Source organism: Ctenopharyngodon idella, chromosome 10 (assembly GCF_019924925.1).
Source record: "Ctenopharyngodon idella isolate HZGC_01 chromosome 10, HZGC01, whole genome shotgun sequence".
NCBI classification, from domain to species: domain Eukaryota; kingdom Metazoa; phylum Chordata; class Actinopteri; order Cypriniformes; family Xenocyprididae; genus Ctenopharyngodon; species Ctenopharyngodon idella.
Window position 1 is genome coordinate 15,677,262 of NC_067229.1, and position 23,488 is coordinate 15,700,749.

Consider the following 23,488-nt stretch of genomic DNA (forward strand, 5'->3'; position numbering starts at 1 on the left):
GCTTCCCTCTCACAGCTGTCCCACTTCTACCCATGGTGCATCGGGAGCATGTGGGTTTGGGCCATATCAGCTCTCCACACCTGTGCAAGGTGAGAAAGTGGGAGATAATCCCGGCACGGATTTGCCTCATCTCTGCGCTTCACAGAAACCTGAACAAACAAAATAAAGTAACCTTATCGGCCATCAAAACTTTAAAAACTTCCACCATCTGTCTGCAACATCTTTAGCTTCAGAGAACTTCCAGTGCGAGAAGAAGAAAGCTCCCCTCTGCTGTGCAAACTGTGTGGATGTATTTACGGTTCAGGGAAGAAACGAGAGATTTGCGGATGATTTTCAGAGTTCGATCAGACTCAAGGTGAGGCAGGATTAGCGTTAGATGCCTTTCATGGCTTCCAGCTTCAACCTTTATCTCCAAATTGCCTTTCAGGAGGTGAAGTGTGTAAAAAGAGAAAAGCTGTGCTCTTTCTGCCCTTGTCGTTGGAGTCATAGTGGTGCATTTCATTCCGCTTAAATAGTTTTTGTTGAGCGTAATTTCAAGGCATTGTACACGAGCACAACATGTCAGTTGTTTTGGTTGCTTCAAATTGGCAAACTGAGATAAGATGATTTGAAGAGTGAAAAAAAATGTCAGGGGCTTTTAGATGAAAGCATTTTACCTCAAAGAAAATTGACTCAGAGTCGAGTACTTGCGACCAAAATCTCAGACAAAGCACACAAAGTTCAATTTTGATGTTTTTGACATTTCATTTTTTTTCTTCTTATACCTCAAGTAAACATGCAATTGTATTTCACAGAACTAAACTGATGCTGGTTAAAATCCACAAACAATTAAATTTATAATAAGCTCCATTAATAAGTCAATAACAATATTTAATTAAACACACTTCAAGTTCAAATGTAAATTTAATTCATAAATTAAATGACTTTAAACTTAAACTAAAATTTAAACTTGGAGTCATATAGTCTATATAAAGTATACAGTATATATGATGTACAAAATTAAAGTGGTTGCGTTCAAGTTTATGGCCTCAGTCAAGCTCTAGATGTGTTACACCAAATCAATGCTGGATGAGTTGGTCTACACTGTTGTGATAACTTTGATTTGCTTGTGTCTTTAATCCAGAAACCTCTGCACCTCGATTCATTTGTCACAGCTCGTTTATTCATTCGATTTGCCGCCATTAAACTACTTAATGGACCGTCCGGGCCTTTTAATGTCAACAGACCGGAGAACAGACACCGGAGGAAGAGCATCTTACCTGAGTTAATGGAGCATCAACGTGAATCTTTCACCTGGTGCTGAAAACATGACCTACCTGCTCAACATGTCAGGATGAAGAAATGTGCTTCTGTCTAAGAATGTAGTTCCACATGAAATTAACCATTACTACTAATAAAACCAAAAAACCATGGTTACTATAGTTAAACCATGACCACAAATTAAACATGGTTTTGCTACACTAACCATAGTTTAACCGTGGTATTTGTAGTAAAACTGTGGTTATACAAATGGTAATCAATTCACCAAAAAACATGATTACACTTTTACTATAATAAAAACATGGATAATTTTAACATAGCACAGAAAAGAAGTGAATAAATTAGTAAATTAAAAAATAACAGAATAGCTACTCAAAAATAGGATGTAACTCTGACATTCACTGTTTGAAGGAGGCCTGATATTAATTCATTTACAGCAGTGATAATAATTGTAATAACTTTGGGACTTTTGTGTAGTTAACCTTACCCTAGTAATTTTCACTTTTTCAGATGCAAGGCATATTTCGCCTCAGGAAAGGAAGTTTTCGCCCCAGGGATTGCGATGGTACGTTTTTCATGCTGACAAAACTCAAATTTTTAAATATGACAATCTTTTATCTCACATATAACCTAATATTTCTTATTCATAACCATTATTTCACTCACGTAATTTGTATGCGTCGTCTTCATGATGCATCCAAGGCGGGAATGTCATTGCGCGTGCTCACAGTCTCGAGGCTTCTCCACCATCATTTCAGTTTGAAGCGGTTTGAAGAAGTTACGTTATTACGTATATACCTATAGTCTCTGACGTAACTCTATTTCATATGCAAAATCATTTTGAAAATGTTACCCTTTAATTTGAACCTTTTTATTACCTATGTGACCTATCTTACCTGAATTGCTTTTTTTTTTTTTTTTTTAATTCGTATTAAAATAATACGAAATTAAATCAAATGTATGTTATTGCTACTTTACAGATGTAAAAATATTTGTCTTGTAAATTTCCTACATATAGTGATGCTGCTGCTTGGAAGTTCTTATATCTTCTATTGATGTTTATTTGCTCATGGACATTTTAAGGTAAATTTCTGAATGGGTTTAGACATGAATTGTGCAAATAGATGTTGAACGCTCTCTCTCTCTCTCTCTCTCTCTCTCTTTCTTTCAGATAGTGGTGAGATTTGTATGCTGACCTTCATCCAGAGGTTGGTTTGCCCTTTCCAAACCATGGCTGCACATTACAAGAATAGCAACATGAAATGCCACAAAATCCGTAAATTTGGAAGTGCAATGAGATCAGAGGCTCAATAATGCTGTCTGTTAAAACTGATTATGGAACAGGTCATATTTGCATTTTCATGTCAATTTTGATATGTGGCCACTATTATCAAACAAGGCATTTTAATTCCCCAATAAATTCCAACTGGTGCTTTTATTAAATATTATTATTACATTATTATTAATAAATAAATAAATAATATTAAATATTGTACAATATATTTCCATAATATAAAATAATACCTTATTTTAAATCGCTTTAATGGTTGTCCATATTCAAAAGCACAGCCTCTACAGCCATCTAGTGGACACTAGTAACATCACTACAAATACAAGCCTGTTTTTAAGAGGGAAACGTCAGTACAGAGGCGCAAACTACGTAATGGGCGTGGTTTAATCATTCTGTACTCCTATTGGTCTAAATCCGGGAAGAGTTTCGTCCATGTCAGTTTCCGCTGTTATTTGAAACAACAGTTTCTCCGTTTATAAAATTATAAATTGAAGGTGTAATAGGTTAGTATTTTTTCGTCAGTGCTGAAAAATATGGTTTAGATTAATTTAGCTTGAAGCATTTTATGTAAATGTAATTCAAGCCGCATTTGTAGACACAGTTTTTCTTGCAGTGTTTATACTGATTATATTTTGTGTACTATGGTATACCATGTTTTTGGATATTCCAGTACCATATTTTGCCATGGTATTGAAATGTATTTTATTTAGAATAGTACTAAGTTACTTTACTTCCGAGAAAATCATAGTATGGTATGAGTTTGTTAGTAAGTCTTCGAACATGAGTTTTAGTTGACATATACCATGGTAATATCATAGTATTCCCTGAAGTGCCTAGGATTAGCATTTAATATCATGTCTTACACAAACTGACAAACCAATTTCATGTCACTTTACTCAATGCATGTCTGTAAATGCAGTTCCATCCAGGTGCATTACAAACTAAACATGCATCTATTTTCTTACAGGGTTTCAGCTCAGAATGGAGCAGGTGAGCAGTCTCTCTTTCCATCATGTGGAGGTGTTTCTTATTGTTCTTTCTGATAGGAGGGATAGTAATCCGATCTGTATCAGTTCCCTCCACCTGCTGTGGATGGATAAAAGGGTTTGCAGTGCTGATCAGAACGGAGGAAAGGTGGAAGACACGAGAAGATGCTTAAAATAGTGTTATAGCTCGTAGTTCATGTGTTATTGGCATAGATAAAGATGGATAGAAAAGCTTTGACTGCAGCATTGCAGTCCAGGGACAAAACATATGTGTTTTTGTGGACCTACAGCCAGTTTCAGGTAGAAAAATTGAGACTATTCAGATATGTTTGCAGTTATTTCTGATGTTTCAGCATGCATTAGTTTATGCCATGAGGTCACGTGTAATAATGCATTTCACTATAACATGTTACAATGCTCTTGCAGCAGGAGCAGAGAGAGTGGGATGCTGTGAACAGGTTGCTGCAGCATCATGGGTTCAAACCTGTCAACTTTGCAGATCCAACAGAGAACAAGAACCTTGCAGGTAATGTTTTAAAAAATTACACTGATATTTTCATGTTATATATACATATATTTAAATTATATATAAATATATAATTTAAATATGAAATGAATTTTTGAGCTCAATAATTCAATAACATTTATTTGGACATTTTACTATTTTTAGTGATTGAATATGTCTATTCAATATTTAGCTGTTTTTACAGTTGTTAATTGTACAATATGTTACTGACTATATATACTATATATTGGTCAATTTGGCATATAATTGTTTTATACAATTGTTATAAATGATTATCAGCAAATACTGACAGATAAAATCAGGGCTATATAAATGATAAAGTTTAGATGTTTGATTTCTTTTGAATAAAATGATAAAAACTTTTATATGTTTATGCTGATAAAAGGCCAATAGTAGTGTTTTTTTTTATTAGAAGTGCATATTCTAGGGTTTTAATTTAATTTGATAAATAATTAAAACATCATCAAACAAAAACAGTATAGATATATGATATCAGTCATCATTGTTGTTATCGACCATAACCAAATAAATAATTGTTAATTATCGGTATTGACCAACATTTCTGTGTCAGTGCATTTTTGTGATGTTGTGTGTTTGTTGTTTAGATTTGGTTTTGTTAGAGCGTAAGTCTGCGTCTGACTTCCGCATGATGTTGAAGACTATGCTGTCGGATTCTGAAAGGAGACAGGGTCTAATTCAAGAGCTCATTCAGTCCAACAGCCAGTTAAAGTGAGTCTATCATTCATAGATGCATAATTAATGTGCTCTATTATACCTGTAATGTAGTAGAGTCTTTATTATGTTTATATTTTGGGTTATGACATAAGATTTATTTAGTACAGTAAATTTAACGATACCTGTTACTATATCCGGGTCATTTTTCACATTAAAATGAAAAAAATACAAAATTATATTTTGCTTAAAGAAAATTAAGCTTGTTTAAAAAAAAAAAAAAATAATAATATATATATTGCTTTGTGATATTATTTCTATGACAAGTAAACACATTTCCCCCCAATTCACATTACTGTAATGCCAAAATTAAAGTCTAATTTTCATGATTAAAATCAGATAAAAAGAGTATATAATATCAACAGTCATTTTGGTTTGATAATTAATAATTAAAAATAGTTACATGAAAAAAAAATTTATTATAATTTATTCATAATACTTGAACATGTTGTACTAAATGTATTTTTTATTTTAATTAAAAAAATTAAATTAAATTAAAACCTTCCCTGATCACATTTTACCTCTAAACCAAAGGAATTAAATAGTCAATTATATTTCGCATTAAGAAAATAAAGAAAAGTATTTTTGAGCCATTACAATTGCTTGCACTGCGACAATATTTTTTATATGACAATTTTCATTATTAATGCAAAAAAATAAATAAAAAACATTTAAATTAAATTGAGTTTTAATCCATTTAATATGTAGTACTGACTTTAAATTATGCTGATTTTAATTTTAAAAAAAAAATACCATTGCGGGGATGATCATTTTCATTAAAATAATGTCACAATAAAAAAAAAAACCTTGTTCTCTTAAAAAAGTAGACTTTGTTTTCTTTATGCAAAACATAATTTTGGGATGAAATGTGACTGGGAGACTTTCACTTTACCTACACATGTTTTTCACTCCTTTCTTGAATGGCATTTTGTAGATATTCAAATGACTCTTTAATATATAAATTGTTTAGCACGTTTTTTCTCCAAGGAGGCTCCTGGACATGTCACTTCTGTCAAGCACATGCTCAATAATGTAAACGGTAGTGGTGCTGACCACCTGCTGTAATACGATATAATGTGAGATGAGTAGAGGGAAATGAGATCAGCTGACAGGACAGATGTGTTCCCTGCTCATTCCACAACACAGCTGATTTATGCAAACTGGAAGTGCAAAAACTAGCAAAGAGCATATGAAGATGCTTTTGTCATTTTCAGAGAGGAAGTGCAGCAGCATCAGGCGCGAGCCGCCCATCAGTCTCAGAGGGCTGCCGAGCTGGAGGGCATCCTGGATGGGGTGAAGGTCAAAGTTCAAGACCTAGAGGACTCGTACATCAGTAAAGCGGCCCAGCAGCATGGCCAGTTCCAACAGCTGCAACAGGAAAAGAAAGATGCTGAGGTATTCATGCATTAAAGGTGCAGTAAGCGATTTCTAAGAAACAATGTTTATATTTGAAATCAACCCAAACAAACACTCCCCTACCTTCATTGCCCCTCCCCCAAAGTGCACAAACACACACTGCAAAAGTGGATGTTTATCATAGCTGAAGCGAAGCAAAATAATGCTTTGTGAAAAATAAAGCGAAGATGACGAGCAAATGACAAGGGTATATACAGTATAAGAGTATATACAAGCAAGAGTTGGTTCTTAGTCGCCAGCAGCTCCAGACAAGCAATGACACTCAAAACGGTCCTGTTACTATAGCTAAAAGTACAACAAGAGCATATCTTGGTTCTGTGAAACGGCAAAACCAATGTTACTCACGTATGGAGCAGAAACAATGCAACCTCTGTGTCCGTTAGGTCTCTCCAGTGCTGGAAAGCTTTTCCGATATTAACACGGCTGATCAAAACCCTTCTTTTTCCAGTGATATTCTTCTGACCTTTTCTCTTTTGTATTGTTTCTTAGGCCCTGTTTTCACCTGGTATTAAGATGCGTTTTGGTCGATCAGATCACAAGTGGACGACGCTAAATACAGGTGTAAACGGGGTGTAAAGTTTTTGAGCTTGTCCACTTTCGACCACTTCCAGAGGTAGCCGAAATACATTCGACCGGATTGCTTTCGTAGTGTAGATGCTCATGTGGTTGAATGTGTTCGAACAGCCGCAAAAGACCACCTACTGACGTAAAGGGTTAGTTCACCCAAAAATGAAAATAATGTCATTTATTACTCACCCTCATGCCGTTCCACACCCGTAAGACCTTCGTTAATCTTCGGAACACAAATTGAGATATTTTTGTTGAAATCCGATGGCTCCATGAGGCCTACATAGGGAGCAATGGCATTTCCTCTCTCAAGATCCATAAAGGTACTAAAAACATACTTAAATCAGTTCATGTGAGTACAGTGGTTCAATATTATTATTATAAAGCGACAAGAATATTTTTGGTGCGCCAAAAAAAGAAAATAACGACTTATTTAGTGATGGCCGATTTCAAAACACTGCTTCAGGAAGCTTCGGAGCATAATGAATCAGCGTATCGAATCATGATTCGGATCGCGTGTCAAACCACCAAACTGCTGAAATCACGTGACTTTGGCGCTCCGAACCGCTGATTGGACACGCTAATTCATTATGCTCCGAAGCTTCCTGAAGCAGTGTTTTGAAATCGGCCATCACTATAAAATATCTCAATTTGCGTTCCGAAGATTAACGAAGGTCTTACGGGTGTGGAACGGCATGAGGGTGAGTAATAAATGACAAATTTTTCATTTTTGGGTGAACTAACCCTTTAAGGTCCTTCCAGACTGATCGAGTCCAAAATTTTCGTATGCATTTTTTCGTATTCGTCATCCTAAAAATTTGTCATGCACAGAAACCTTGCAAACTGAGTCCGATGCCTATTAATTAATCTGTTGTGAAAAAATTCGCAAAACAGTACAAAATCGAGTCTTCAAGCAGTGAGGATGATTTTGTCGTCCTCTCTCTTCTTAAAAAGAGAAAAAGAAAGAGGAAATATTGGGTCCATCCAGTCCTGGGATTGGTACCTATCCTGTTTTCCAAGCTGTTCCGCAATCATCTGCCACAATTTGTCTTTATATTCCGTCTCTTTCTATTCCCTCACTTTGTTTGTCATACAGTGCTTTGCTGCGAGATGAAGTGGATCAGCTTGACTTGTCAGATGGCATTCTGGATTTTGGCATTCGCTTGTATGGCGGCTCTGAATTGTCAAAAAACCTCTCAAAATGCTTGCTACAGATGAGAAAAACGAAAATTGAACCCAATCCGATTTTTTTATGACAGACGAAAGTTTCAGAGGCAGTGTGTAAACGTGATTGACACAATGTGAGGTCGTATTTATTTTTTAATGTGCGAAAATTTTGAATGGGAAGGACCTTCAGTGCTTAAACATTATGGGAAGCATGCTAGCCAGACGGGATTTAAACTTTATCGGCTGAAGACCCAAGTTTGGTTTAAAAACAAAAAATGTACTAAACACAATGTTCTCTCACCATTCCTGATTTCTAACACACACTCACCGCGTTCAGCGAGATCTCGTGGCTATCAGAGCAGAAACAAAAGCTACTGCTCTCCGTGTGTTTTTCCATTGTCTCCTTTCGCATTCATATGTAAATTGCGCAAGCTTATTTCGTCCTCCCTCATGTGGCTATGAACTAGATCCCACCAGGTGGTAAACGCGGACGTGGTTGACCCTGTATTACCTGGTGCTGCACTTTCATAGCCGACCTTAAACTCATCGATATGTCGTGGGATGAAGCCGCATCCACTGCGATGGATAGACGTTGATGGAGAAAACTTGTTGCTCGATGTGCTCGTGAGCATGGGAGGAACTAAGTTATTTCGTCCATTAGATCGAAAGATCTGGAAAAAACCATACATAGACCCTCACCTTGAAGAAATCAGGACAGAAGTGGTCGAAAAGGGACAAAAGAGACGGTTTAAAACACCAGGTGTAAATGGGGATCTCCCTCGTCCACTTGTAATCCGATCGACCGAAACGCATCTTAATACCAAGTGGAAACAGGGCCTCGGCCATCTCTCTTTCTACAGTCTTTCTTCAAATCTCCCTCTTGCTCACTCTCTCTCCTCCCCATAATGAGCGGACACGCCCCCTACTGCTGATTGGCTACAAGTATGTTGTGCTTCTCGGTCCGATCCACTTTCAACAGCGTTTCTCAGAAATCACTTACTGTACCTTTAAATGATCTGCTTTCTAGATGTCAGTATTGGCCATTGAAAAGCTGTACATTAACGGTGGTTGTTGGTTTGTGTGTCTGTGCAGAAGCGGTGTCAGTCTCTGGAGCAGAAGCTTTCTCAGGAGAAGGAGCAGGTATCTCATCTGCAGAAGAAGCTCCAGGACGTTGTGCGGGACGAGGAGAGACGTGTAGCCCGACAGAACCAGGCCTTCCAACAGATCCACCGCAGATCAGCCCGACACAACTCCACCACCGACCAGCAGTGAGTGGATCATGGGATCGGGCAGAAATTACAATTTTCTACACATGCTGTTTTATTTCTATAGCTGTGTGTTTATGTCATGGAAATTAATACAGTCTTAAAATGTTATAGGCATTTCTGTTTGACTGTTATTATTTTAATTTATTATATTTTATTATTTTTCTATTTTATTTTTTATTTTTTCTATTTTCAAACGTGTTTTTTTATTTATTATTTAAATTAGAATTGTTTTAGTAATTGTGAACAACTCAAAGACATCAGTCAAAAGTAACTGCCTTGGGCAATATTAATATTATTATTATTACCATTATTATTGTTTTTGGAGACCTTATTTTTATTAATTAGAATTTTACAAAATTTTCAAAAATAATTTATAAATCTCTTTATATAAATGTTAACAACCGGAAGTCGCTGGTCAAATGTAGTTTTTTTTTTTTTTTTTCAAAAATTATTTATAATTTATTTTTTTGATTAAATTTTATTTTAATTACATACATATAATTTAAATCTATCAGTTTTATAATTCTTATTTTTTTGTACTTATTATATTTATGATTTTAATATATTTTTATTTTATTTGTATATTTATTATTTAAATTAGATAACTTGGTCACAAGTAACACTGCAAATTATTTTTATTTATTTATTTTGGGGAGGCTTATTTGTACTGTTTAAAATGTTTCAAAATTTTTAAAAAAGGAGTCAAAGATCATATTAATTTTTTTAAATGATTATTATTAAAAATCCTCACCAAGTAATTGCGAACAACTGGAAATCATTAGCCTTGGTTAGTTTATTTTATACTATAGATGTATAAAAAAAATACAAATTTCACTTTTTAATTCATTTCTATTTATTTTTATATTTTATTTTTATATTTATTATTTAAATTAGAATTTTTACATTTTTCAATACATTTTTTAGTAATTTTGAACAACTGGAAGTCATTGGTTCAAAAGTAACCCTGCCTTGGGCAATTTTTTTTTAAATTTTATTGACTTCTATACTTAATCATTTAATCATTTTTAAATCATTATATATTTATATATATTTATATATATATTTTTTTTTAATCATCACAGTTGCTGCCAGAGGAAAGGCCATTTGTTTCTGGGCTTGCAGAAGTTGACACTGTTTTTGTTTCTTTAAAGGATTTTGGACATCATTGATGTTTACGAGTCCCAAATGCAACAGCTACGTAATGAATTAAAGTAAGTGTATGAATTCTTTTAATTGTAATTATTGAGTAAAGCTTCTCAAACATCAGTCTTGTTTTCCTGCAGACTGTATAAAAGCAGCTCGGGAGAGAAGGACTCCTCAAACTCCCAGAAGAGCAGATCCACAGTGGAGAAAGTTGCCATTGACTCTTCCTCCAACTACAAAGCCCTTTTGAAGGTATGATTAATAATAAATGTTTGATTTCTGTTCTCTGTCTTGACATGTAAACATGGTTTTGTATGGTTGCAGTCATACCAGGAGCAGCTGAAGGAGACCAAAGCCCAGCGAGAAGAACTCAGGACCGAAATCCAGCGGTTAAAAGAAGATCTGGAGTCCAGGTTGAGACCAGATTTTTGGAGATTTGACTATAGATTGCAACAGTGCCTGTCCACTTTTTCCGGATGTATTTTTTCCATTCATTTCTACCATAGGGATTAAAAAAAAAAAAAAAAAAAAGTCCTTGTTAAAGCGTCATAAGCCATGAACCAAACCAACCAGCTATGAAGTGAGTCAAAACATTACAAAATTTGATTTGAAAATTCATTCGCAGTGCTTCTTGGGAATGGGTGGAGCTAAAGAGCTCTTTTGACACATTTATCTTTTTAATGTAGTTTTTCACCAGATATTCCACTGTTTAATACGATTATTTTAAAAATAAGTTTGAAACAGTAGCTCTAGATCACAGTAGGTCTGTCTTTAAATGTTTCTAAGTTACCTATGGAGAAAATGGAGTTTTTACTTCCGGAATCCAACTGTTTCAATTGGTTTATATTTTCATTTGGTGACATTTTTAATGTTACATATTTTAGACCCACCATAAAAGAACTCAAGACCTGCAAACAGCAGTTGAGACGCTTGGACCGAATAATTCAGCAGAGCAACATCAGGTAAGTTCTGCAATGAACAAACACCGTTCTTCTAATAAATCAGGCTAATGAATTACTTGTTGAACAGGTCATCTCAAGCACTCAATACGCAGGACTCGGCTGAGACGCTAAACACAGATAGCATCCAGCACCTGGACGCATCCACCTGCAAGAGACACCTTATGGTGTGTGAGATTTGTATTTACTATTTTAATATATATATATATATATATATATATTTATTTATATATGTATTATTTATATTAGAATTTGTTTAGTAATTGTGAACAACTGGAAGTCATTGATCACAAGTAACCCTGCCAATTATTATTATTATTATTTTGAGGAGGCTTATTTTTATTGATTAGATTTTTCAAAATTTTCAAAAATAATTTTTTAAATTATTATTATTAAAAATCCTCACCCAGTAATTGCAATTTTTTTTTTCTTTTTTTTTTCTTCATTTATTTAGGCAGCATTTCTCATTTTCATTTACTTCAATTCACTTGATGCACTAAAATAACTAAAACGGAACTAAAAATTTTAGAGACATATTAAAAAATAAAAATGACAAAATCACACTACAAAATTACTAAAACTTAAACCAAAGTTGTGATGATAATGAAATAAAAACAAATTCAAAATATGAATAAAAACTATAATAGTTTCTTAATGGTACTAAAATAACACTGCTTTGAATCAGATTTTAGAGGTTTATATGTTTCCGGTTGTTTTTTAGGATGTTTGTAAGGAACTTGGAGTTCAGAATGTCAATCATCTCATTTCTGCGCTGAAAGTTCGATGCAGACAAGCTGAATCTGCCACCAAACTGGAGAAGGTGAACTTAAAATCTGATTTGTATCTGAATTTGCTCATATTTATCACAGAAACAGCATATTGTCATGCTACTCTTTGGTATACTGTATGCAGTATGCATAAAATATGACCTAATGCCATTTTGTTAAGGTGTGGTCACATTTACCTTTGTTTGGCAAATTTTCACGGGCGGAATCCAGTCATTTTAATAGGAATCTACGAAAGATTTCCCCATGCAGATTTTGCATCAGGTTCAAGTTTTTAGGCAAATTCACTGCATTAACCAACTGAAAGCTGATTGGCTTAAAAGAGACTTCTGTACGAGTGGTGCCATTGACAATAGACAGTGGACATTTTTTGTGGCTAAATTTTTGCGAAATATTTCTACTGTGACCCCACGTTTATACAACTAGGTACAGTTGTAGAATTATGTATCCCACAACACAATGTGCTCAACAACCTTCTGCTTTCAATGTGACAAATAAATTGTGTTTTTGACTCATTTGATTGGTCTGACGAAAAATAAGAAATTAGTATACAACTGGCTGAATTAACTGTGGTGTAAATGAGATCATGTGACAATAATGTTTTTTGTATAATGCATACTGTTTATCATACTATTTTATGACATGTGCTACTATCCCATAGCCGATGCCTTTCTGACATCATTACGATCTGATTTATCTGGCAGATCCTACATGACATCACCACTTTTCTGACCAATCCGAGGGCTCCGTTGGGTTTGCTGAGGCAGCGTGTTCAATCTAACCTACAGCTCGGCTGGGAGGCAGAGTTTGAGCTGATTGTTCCCACCCTGGAAGTTTGGAGCCAACAACTAACCTCTCTAGCAGTGAGTAAAATCTAGTTAACCTTTGGGCAATTAATTTTTTTTAAAGATGTATTTTTGGCGTTTTTGCCTTTATTATGATAGGTCAGTGAGTAGACAGGAAGTGAAGTGTGAGAGAGACAGGGGACGCGATTGGGAAAGGTCCGCAAGCTGGGACTTGAACTCAGGTCGCCCAAAGCGCAACAGGCTATTGGCGCTGACTTGGGCAATGAATTTAACTAGAGTTGCGGTCACATTTAGCTTTGTTCAGCGAATTTTCGTGGGTGAAATTTAGTCATTTCAATAGAAATCCATGCAATCAGGAACTTTGCTTGAGGCAAGTTGGTTACGTGGATTTGTTGCATTGACTACCAGAAAGCTGCTTGGTTTGAAAGTGACTTCATAATACACTATTGACCGTATACAATGCACCTTTTTCGCAAAAAAAACATTGCCAAAATTTGAATTTAATTAAAGGTGTGGTGGAAATTATCGTTGTTCTACAAATTTTCATTGAAAAAAAAAAATTATTCATTTCAATAGGAATCTATGTGATTAGGAACTTTGCTTGAGGGTGAAAGATTTACCTGGAATCGCTCCGTTAACCAGCAGAAAGCTACTTGGTTTGAAAGTGACTTCATACATCGCTACACTATTGACAGTATGTTTTTTGCTCACAAAACTTTGCCGAAATTTGAATTTAACTAAAAGTGTGGTCAGATTTACCATGCGACAAATCTTTGCGTAATTCCAGTCATTTCAATAGGAATCTTTACAATCGGGACCAGTTGAATACTTGGTGAAATCTGCATATACTGTAAATTGAACTTGATTATTATTATAATCATGTTCAATCCATTTGATTGGACTGACAAAATCACATATAATCCTAATTCACCCATGTAATTCGCTAAAAAACGGTAAATGTGATCACACCTTTAGTTAAATTAAAATTAGAATTTGCAGGCAAAAAAGGTACATTGTAGATTAACAATAGTGTAGCGACACAGCTTACACAGAAATATTGCTAATGTGATCGCACATTAACAGCAGAAGGAAATCACGGTTTGAATGTGATTGGTTTGGTTTATTACTAGGATCTTCATCGTGCCCTCATCAGACTGGAGAAGAGGTTGTTGCCATGGCAGCCCGAGGGCAGCATAACCACATCTTCAGATTCCATCCGAGTGGAAGACTTGATGCTTATCGTTGACACGCTTCTCAATGAGACGGCATCAGATGACAAGGTGCTTTTCCTAAATGCAAATTTCTTCTTAGCATTCTTAATAATCCATCAGCTGATGATTTTCACGACATTCCTCAGGTTCTGCGGAGTCCCACTAGACACACCCTGGAGTCCATGGTTGCCCACTTCCAGAAACTCTTCGATGCCCCGTCCCTGACAGGAATCTATCCTCGCATGAATGAGGTCTACACTAAGCTGGGCGAGATGAACAACGCCATGAGGAACCTCAGAGATGTTCTGGATTTGGGTATTGAGACTGAAATTTATGAAAGCCTCCAGTGAGATCTGTGCATATCTACATGACATATGAGCTTCCTGAATTAATGTTGTCATATCTCATGATAGATGATAGAGCGCCGCCTAGCGAGGTTGTCAACAAGGTAGCTGCGGTTGTGTCCCAGTCAGGAAACGTCGCCAGTCCGGAGCTCTACGGCCTTCTGGAAAGCAGCGACATTGACAGGTATGTCCATTTTTTGTTAGAATTTTTGATGTGCTCAATGCAGAATAGGGCTGCACTATTTATCACGATTAAACCGCATGCGATTTGGCAAAGGCTGCGATTATTTAATGTGCAGCTTGTCAGAGCTGTATGGCTCTGTGATCAGTAGTAAATGCTTCTCCATCTCAAAGCCAGAGGGTGCTCTTGCGCAGAAACTCTAAATATGCCCTGCCGCAGAAGTAGATCATCATCTCACAGAAGGATGCTCAACTGTCATTATGAAGTGAGTTTGATGTAAAAACATGTCATTAAATGTTGTCTTTTGTTGGACAAGATGTTAATAAATGCTTCTCTTGTCTGGAAAGATGTTTGACTCATGTTGCTTTTTCACATGTACATTATAAGCGATTCAAACTCGCAGTGCTTTCAGATGGATTAGCATTTGGAGCCATACTTCATTGACAAGCTGCGCATTAAAAAATAATCACAGCCTTCGCGATTTCATAATTGCACTAACAATCGCGTTTAAGCCATAATCGCGTTTAAGTTCTATATAAGTTCTATATATTTTTCTATATATATAGTATTTTATATTTTTATAGTGCGATAAATCGTGCAGCCCTAAATGTTTGTAAAACCATTTGGTAAAACTATGTGTCAGGCAACAATTTATGATAAGGTTCAATTTGTTAGCATTAGCTAATGCATTAGGTTTTTTCTTCCCATCATTTATCAACACTACTTGTTAATGTTCTGAACATTTCAAGTTGTATAAATTAATACATTTACCTGATTAATAAATGCTGTTGTTCTTTAAACCTAAAGTATTAACGAACTGAACTTTATTGTAAAGTGTGACCAACTTATCTAAATTGACATTCAATGCTTCAATTTATGTAAAAATGATTTATTAAAAAACACAATATATATGAATTTTCACATTTAATTCCATGCATAAACTGGGGGAAAAAAATAGTTAATTGTTAAAATTAGTTAATGCATTAGGTATTGTTTTTTTTTTGTTTTTTTACACAGCATTTACTCATCTAAGTTAGTAATTTCATAAATATATTGTTCATTGTAAATCATATTGTTACAGTTATAATAAAAATATTTAAAAAATTGGATACACTTTATTTTAAGGTGTCCGTGTTACAGTGTAATTGTACATTTAAGTAATGAGTTTTAATAATTAACGACATGTACTTACTATAGGGTTAGGATAAGGGTTTGGTTTAGGGTTAGTTGAATGTAATTGTGCATAATTTATAGTTATTACTACAGTAACTGCGTGTAACGTGTAATAAGGACACTAAAAATAAAGTGTTACCAAAAAAATCTATATCTAGTAATTAACATTTATTTTTGTTGTAATAAATTTTTTTATAAACCCTTCTTACATAAATTGAAGCATTGAACTGAATCAATTTACATGAGCTAGAAACAATTTATAAAATTAAAGCATTTTTTTTTTTTTAAAGAACCTCTTTCTTCGTCATTGACTGAATTTTCCCACTTTGTGTTTTCTGTTACACTGTAGGGGGCACTATTATGCATTTTCTGAGAGAGTAGAGAATCTCCAGATCAAAACACAGGCAAAAAAAGCAGAAACAAGCGATAAAAGCATTTCTTATGCTTGTTGTAGTCTTTGAAAAAAAAACATGATTTTCTCAGCTTTTTTTTTTTTTTTTTAATACCCACATTCAAGTGTTGATTAAAAAAAATCCATGCATGAAGCTAGAATAAATTTTTTTTTTTTGGTTAAAATGTTTTTTGTTTAAAATCAGAGGCTCTGTTCTTTCTTTTGATATATTACATGTTCAGATATTCATACAAAAAAAATATTCTGGGGGGCTATGAAATTTTTCTGAAAATGATAAAAAATGCTGGCGGTAGCTGGCAGCTTTAAAAAAAACAAACAAACAAAAAAAAAACCATTGGTAGGGAAAGATATAAAGTTGCGTTTGCATTCAAGTTTAATTTGAGATTGCTTTAAAAATGTTCGTAAAATTATCTTTTGGTATTTTGGTAAGTTAATATCAATTTGCGTTCAAGTGTTTTCAGCAACAATTTACACAAAAGTGCATCATTTGGAAACTTTAATGCAAGTGAACAACAGACAGCTATTGTTATCATAGTGACCTTTGTTTTTTTTTCCCCACAGTATCATTGTCAAGCTAAAGGAACATGAGGAATTCTTTCCAGTTTTCCACTCGTTCATACTTCAACTTCTGCAAACACTGGGTGAGACCAAACTTTATTCATGTTGTTAACAAGAGTCAGTCAAACTCAAATGAAAAGTACATACAGTACATTTGTATTCTAGTGCACTACTTCAATCACGAAATCCTAAATCATATTGTCAGACATACATTAATGTTTTGGCACCAGTTGAGTTCCAGTTTCCTCTCTTTCAGACGTCCCGACTCTAGATGATGTTTTACCGACTGTACGTTCTCTCAAGTCAACGGCGTGACCAAAGGCTAATGTGTTGTAAAGCACCATGTGGTTTCAGACCTGAATTTAAATGTTTTACTGTGTATTAGACAACATTTTATTGTAAGTGTTTATATTTTAAAAATAAATTTGCATTTTTGCTTTGTGTTTTCTGAATCAGCTCATAACAGCACAATTTTTGTAACATCACAGCTGGCAAGTTGCCATTCAGAATCTCTCTTACATGTTAAGAAACAGTACTTGTTTTTGGTAGAAATATTGTGCAGGTTTGAAACCGTCCATCAGTCGCCTTCCTCTGAAGAGCTGGAGTGTCCTTGAAGAAGTTTCTCCATGATCAGACTGTTGGAAGGCGCATTAGTGATCAGTGTTAAAGTAGACGTCCCCTTTGAAACGTGACGTATGACCGTACAAGACGCCAGGTCCTCGATGTGAAAGCCAGCATGACGTTGAACTTCCTGCTGGAGAACAGAGTCCGCCGTCTGATCGCCAAAAAACTGCAATAAGAAAAATACATGTTCTGAATTTGTAAATATTATTTTAAGCCACTTATAGATGGATGTACACAAACCCTTTAGGGGGTGTTTACACAACACCGTTTTCAACTAAAAACTGTTTTTTTTTTTTTGGCCATTTATTTACACAGCATTTTGGGGGCCTGAAAATGTAAACTTCTGAAAACGGGTTTCAAAAAGCAAGTTTTTGAAAACGATACCATTATCGTCTCTGTGTAAACTATAAAAACAAGAATTTGAAAACGTGTGACATCATGCACGTGTATATGTAAGGAATAATTGATGACGGGCCATTGAATTCTTAGAAAATAATGCACACCTGAGGTGGTAATGCGGCCACGACGTTACACCTCAGGTGTGCATTATTATTTTCTAAGAATTCAACGGCCTGGAGTCAACTATTCCGCTTATACTACGGTTACCACACCTCAAGACATTGTTTCGATGGTGTATTTCAAGACATTGGTCAGGTTTTTGTCCTTAAAACACTCTTGTGTGTGGGACTAATTTCTTACGCATCTCATTCCACGCCTCCGTTGCTAATTCCAAAACGTCATTTCAGAAGTCTTGAGCCTTGATAGCAGAATACCGTTGATACAGTTATTAACGCAGAGAGAGAGAGAGAGCGAGCATATGTGAATTAGCCTACCTGAGTGTCTGTGCCTCTGTCATGGCAGCACTGTCTCTACTAATAGCGAAACAAAACTATAAGTTTATCTACCTCAAGAATCGCACAGTTAATACCTCGCTGGTGAGACATTTTACTGATTAATTCGTCAGAGCAGCGCTGACACAACTGTGCAAGTGTGTGTCCGTACTTACGTTATACAGTATGTGTGTACGTTTGAAAGAGAGAGAGAGAGAGAATGCGTTTTCAGGACACAATAAAATGTATTTTGTGGCAAAAACCATGACACTAATTTGTCGTTTTCATCCTATAGTTTACTATATTTATTTGCTTGGTCGGTGTCATTGTGGGTTTTGTTTCTTTTGCTGTTATAGGCTGTAAGGACCTTTTGAAATAACTGAAATCATTTGGCGAAGTGATACGGAACTGTAATGCGGTTAAGACCTGCCTAGAACTACTTTAGCCGTGCGTTTTTCTGAAAATAATTGCACACCTTAGAACGTTGATCAACCAATCAGATTGCATTCAACAGCCCTGTAGTATAAAGGCGCATAGTGTTTCTTTACAAAATGACCACTATCTATGGCCTGGCAAAATAAAACTGAGCTTTTATTCATTTTCACGAATCTGTGTGAACAGGAATCGTTTTGACAACGTTATGCGAAAAATGCAAAAGAAAAACTTTTCCGTTTTTAGTACATTGTTGTTGTGTAAATGTACCCTAGGTTCCAAGCATGTTTCGACAGAGATAAAGGTACTTACAGCTTTCCCGGACAATGGGTTGATGAAATCGGCCCAGTATCCTCCTCTCCACAGCATGAAGCAGATTTCTTTAGCACCACTGACAAACTGCAACGAGATGTCACATGTGTCAGCCGTCTTAACATACATTTTAGATTCACCAAAAGGAATAATTCACAGTTTACAGAATAAATGGGACAATTTCTCATAACCACATCCAGGTCATATTCTACACCAAAATAAAATGCAACAACAACATAAATCATAGTTTCCACAAAAATATGAAGCAGCACATCTGTTTTCCATTCATAATAATAAATATTTCTTGAGCAGCAAATCATCATATTTGCATGATTTCTGAAGGATCATGTGACACTGAAGACTGCAGTAATGCTTAAATGCAGCCTTGGTGAGCAGAAGAGACTTAGGCTACATCCACATGAAGCCAGAGCTTTCCCTATCCAATCTTTTTTTTTTTTTTTCCTCGTCTCAAGAAATATCTGCGTACACACGAAACCACTGAAACGACTCAAAACGATGTAGTATACATGACAGATCAGTATGGGACACTGTAATTCTTCAATAGAGATACACTAAAAACAAAGAATAGGACTTGGAGCATGCGCATAAACCTTGTGCGCTGTATACAAACTTTAGTAAAGCTTAGAAATATGCCTATACGATACAACATTTTTGCGTATACAGCTAAACTCGTCTCCGTGTGGACGGGGCCTTATTTTAAAAACATTAAAAAAATGTAGGTGGTGTATATTTTGCTTTTTTTTTTTTAAATTAAATTCAGGATAATCAAGCACTTTTAATGCTCAATATTTCATTATCATCTAATTACATTTAGATATTTAACTTGATTTTTTTTTTTATTTCTTACTGTTTTTTTTTTGTTTTTTTTAAATAAAATCTCACAATGCAATTAATATATATTTTTTTAAGCCTATATAACATATATTATGTAATTTTCCAGTCAAACTCACATTATCCAGTAGTTCCTCCTGATCTCTGTTCAGCTCCTCTGTTTCCAGCTTCTGGTTCTTTTGTGTTACTGTGACGACAGTAATGGGACTCATAGGCAGCACTGGGAAAAACAGCTCCAACTCTGTCAAAACAGATTTGATTATTAAAAAACTGCTCTAGTAACTTTAAAGATGTATTTTATATGAGATGAAGTGTTTGTACCTTTCTTCAGCAGCTCTGGACAGGAATGCATGGAACACTCTACATTTGACTGATTGAAATAGTGTTCGGCTTTACTGACTCTCTGCGCCATGAGAGAAACTTCTTTATCCTGAACATCACAAATCAACTCAGTCATTGTAAGAATAAAGGATTCTGCATTACGAATGATTGTTTTAACAGATTTTTACCTGATATTCATTAACAAACTGAGCGAGTATGAACTCGTGCCTCTCGGTGCTGGACGGGATGCTTAAAACATCCGGGACCGTCCTGTGGACCGGGACTCTCATCTGTAACTCGGTACCTTTGAGGTGACAGTCGAAACCCACGTTGCCTGGCAACTGGAACCTTTGATCTTGAGGCCCAAATGGACCCATTGTCTCATCTGGCCATACTGTCCTAGGACCTGGCAGAAAAACGATCAACAAACATTTAATGTTAAATATAAAAATAAAAACATATTAATACGATAAAATGTATCAATTTATAATCAAAATGGCATATATACACTACCAGTCAAAAGTTTGGAAACATTACTATTTTTAATGTTTTTGAACGAAGTCTCTTATGCTCATTAAGGCTGCATTTATTTCATAATAAATACAGAAAAAACAATAATATTGTGAAATATTATTACAATTTAAAATGATGGTTTTCTATTTTAATATACTTTAAAATATAATTTATTTCTGTGGTGCAAAGCTGAATTGTCAGCATCATTACTCCAGTTCTCAGTGTCACATGATCCTTCAGAAATCATTGTAATATGCTGATTTATTATCAATGTTGGAAACAGTTGTGCTGCTTAATATTATTTTATAACCTGTGATACTTTTTCAGGATTCTTTGGTGAATAAAAAGTTAAAAAATATTAGCAATTATTTAAAATAAAAATCTTTTGTAACAATATACACTACCGTTCAAAAGTTTGGGGTCAGTAATTTTTTTTTCTTTCTTTTTTTTTGAAATAAATTAATACTTTTATTCAGCACGGATGTGTTAAATTGATAAAAAGTGATAGTAAAGATTTATATAGTTAGAAAAGATTAATATTTTGAATAAATGCTGTTCTTTTTAACTTTTTATTCATCAATGAATCCTGAAAAAAGTATCACAGTTTCCAAAAAAATATTAAGCAACACAACTGTTTTCAACATTGATAATAACTGAGTATCAAATCAGCATATTAGAGTGATTTCTGAAGGATCATGTGACACTGAAGACTGAAGTAATGATGCTGAAAATTCAGCTATGATCACAGAAATAAATATATTTTAAAGTATATTAAAATAGAAAACCATAATTTTAAATTGTAATAATATTTCACAATATTATTGTTTTTTCTGTATTTATTATGAAACAAATGCAGCCTTAATGAGCATAAGAGACTTCGTTCAAAAACGTCAAAAATAGTAATGTTTCCAAACTTTTGACCGGTAGTGTATACTACACAATTAATGTTAAATATATTAATACAATAAAAATATTAATATCTTAGTAATATTAATATATAATTTATTTATTTGGAATTATTAATTATTTAGAATTCCCAAGAAAAATCCTGTATGTATCCTGTACAATGGCCCCTTCACAGCAACATAAATAAATACAAACCATGTTCATGTAACAGAAACCTTCATAATGTCCATTACACACCTGAGTTTTGAGATGGTACAGCTATATACGGCTCATCTGATCCAGACGAGCCCGCTGCTGAAAACCCTCTGGCAGCTACGATCCTCTGAGCCAGTGTGTGAATGACAGACGACTTGCTCACCTGTCTGACCCTCCTGCACAGCACCTATAATATTCAAACACATGAAGGATCATCTGCGTTACAAACACATGAAGGACGATATGAGTGATACTGAGTGAACAACACTCACACTCGCCATAATGCTGTGCACAAGTCCACTTCACTTCAACCTGGAAAAACAAACAAATATATCAACAACATTCATTTTAAGGACTGAACCCATTTCATATTAAAAGACAATAATAATAATGAAAAATACAATAATATACAATGTAAAATACAACAATAAATGTATACATGTAAAAAGAAAGGTGTGGCTTCTCATAGACAAATATTATTATATAAAATACATAATTTATATAAATTACTACAATAAATGTTTTAAAAAGGTTAAATAAATATAATAAAGTAACTTGCAAATATTTGAGCCAGTGTTACTAAACGTTATATTGTAATAAAAATTATTCAGTGAAAATATCTATAGAAGTCCTTGTTTTCCTTGCTTTTAAATGACACACTCTTGATAAATTGACGTTAAATGTAAAACTCGGTCACATGCACATGTATATGTGTATAAACTGTCATGTCAGAGGTTAACTGTGTTTTTGTTTTCACCATAAATCAGCTTGTAAACACCTCACCAACACTGTTATGATCCGCTCGCTTTCACTTCAAACACGATTAAAACACAACTAACACGTGACTTTAGCGTCAAACTGTCATCGACACGCACTTCTGTTATTATAGATCTATATGACACAGGTTTAATCGTGATTTGTCGTTATTTTTACAGTGTTTTGAAGGTAAAGGACAACGCGTTCTACTCACTCACCCCTGTTTATCTTCAGGTTCTGCTGATCATCACGTCCGCACGCTGAACGTAATGACGTCTGACGGAGCGCCGCAAAGTACAAAAGCAGCGAAAAAAAATAAACAAATAAATAAAATAATAAATTATATAATTAAATATAATAAATTATATAACTTTATAATGAAATGTAACTTAATTTAAATGTTGATAATAGTATAATGTATAAATTATATATATATATATAGCCTAATAATAAAAATATATTAAATCTAAATAAATATATTTTTATTATTGCGCGCGCGCGTGTGTATAGCCTAATAATAAAAAATATATTAATAAATATAATATTCATTATAATAAATATACAGTACAGCAAAACAATCTTAAAGTACCACAAAACAAAAATATTGTTATTATAATATATATTCTAAAAATGCAACTGTGAAAATCAAACAGAAAATTTACCAGGTTTAATTGTAGCCTAGTGGACTAACGATTGGAGGTCCTGGTTCAAATAGTATTTTTTACAGCTCGTCTTGCCTTTATTTTTTAGTACATAGAGAAGTGGTAATGATTATTAGAAATGTGTTTATTACTACTACTACCACTACTACTGCATTCTATTATCTGTAATTAATTTCCTCTAACCGCAGACGATTTTCAGCAGCCACTATGAAATCGCATTCGTCGATTGCGTCACAATTACGCACGCGATGAACGATTACGTCCACTAGGTGTCAGCAATAGCAAACGCTTGCTATTCTG

The 23,488-nt window shown here is 34.5% G+C and overlaps 2 protein-coding genes across 4 annotated transcripts; one reads left to right on the forward strand and one right to left on the reverse strand.

Moving 5' to 3' along the window:
* Nucleotides 1–2,909: 2,909 nt before the first annotated feature.
* On the forward strand, nt 2,910–17,237 carry cep70 (centrosomal protein 70). The gene is made up of 18 exons (XM_051910520.1): nt 2,910–3,054; nt 3,519–3,541; nt 3,964–4,063; nt 4,669–4,792; nt 6,010–6,190; nt 9,038–9,213; nt 10,365–10,424; nt 10,497–10,608; nt 10,681–10,769; nt 11,241–11,318; nt 11,386–11,482; nt 12,037–12,135; nt 12,805–12,963; nt 14,037–14,186; nt 14,264–14,432; nt 14,531–14,645; nt 16,789–16,868; nt 17,042–17,237. The coding sequence occupies exons 2-18, from the start codon at nt 3,533–3,535 to the stop codon at nt 17,098–17,100; spliced, it is 1,857 nt and encodes a 618-aa protein (XP_051766480.1). The 5' UTR covers nt 2,910–3,054; nt 3,519–3,532; the 3' UTR covers nt 17,101–17,237.
* mmadhca (metabolism of cobalamin associated Da) lies at nt 16,865–22,842 on the reverse strand. Of its 3 annotated transcripts, none has more exons than XM_051910522.1 (8): nt 22,745–22,842; nt 22,043–22,082; nt 21,813–21,957; nt 20,345–20,562; nt 20,157–20,265; nt 19,955–20,076; nt 18,984–19,070; nt 16,865–17,575 (listed from the first exon to the last, which is right to left on the reverse strand). In XM_051910522.1, the coding sequence occupies exons 2-8, from the start codon at nt 22,049–22,051 to the stop codon at nt 17,363–17,365; spliced, it is 903 nt and encodes a 300-aa protein (XP_051766482.1). In that variant the 5' UTR covers nt 22,052–22,082; nt 22,745–22,842; the 3' UTR covers nt 16,865–17,362. The 3 variants fall into 3 exon arrangements, with proteins under 3 accessions (XP_051766482.1, XP_051766483.1, XP_051766481.1); XM_051910523.1 differs by lacking the exon at nt 22,745–22,842 and adding an exon at nt 22,554–22,736; XM_051910521.1 differs by lacking the exon at nt 22,745–22,842 and adding an exon at nt 22,528–22,551.
* Between the last annotated feature and the right edge of the window lie 646 nt (nt 22,843–23,488).

Coding starts and splice junctions, on each gene's coding strand:
- mmadhca (XM_051910522.1), bottom strand. Junction 20,563..21,812: donor TGTACCATCTCAAAACTCAG/GTGTGTAATGGA, acceptor TTTTTCTGCCAG/GTCCTAGGACAGTATGGCCA. Junction 17,576..18,983: donor ACCCATTGTCCGGGAAAGCT/GTAAGTACCTTT, acceptor TTCTTATTGCAG/TTTTTTGGCGATCAGACGGC.
- cep70 (XM_051910520.1), top strand. Junction 10,609..10,680: donor ACTACAAAGCCCTTTTGAAG/GTATGATTAATA, acceptor GTATGGTTGCAG/TCATACCAGGAGCAGCTGAA. Junction 12,964..14,036: donor AACAACTAACCTCTCTAGCA/GTGAGTAAAATC, acceptor GTTTATTACTAG/GATCTTCATCGTGCCCTCAT.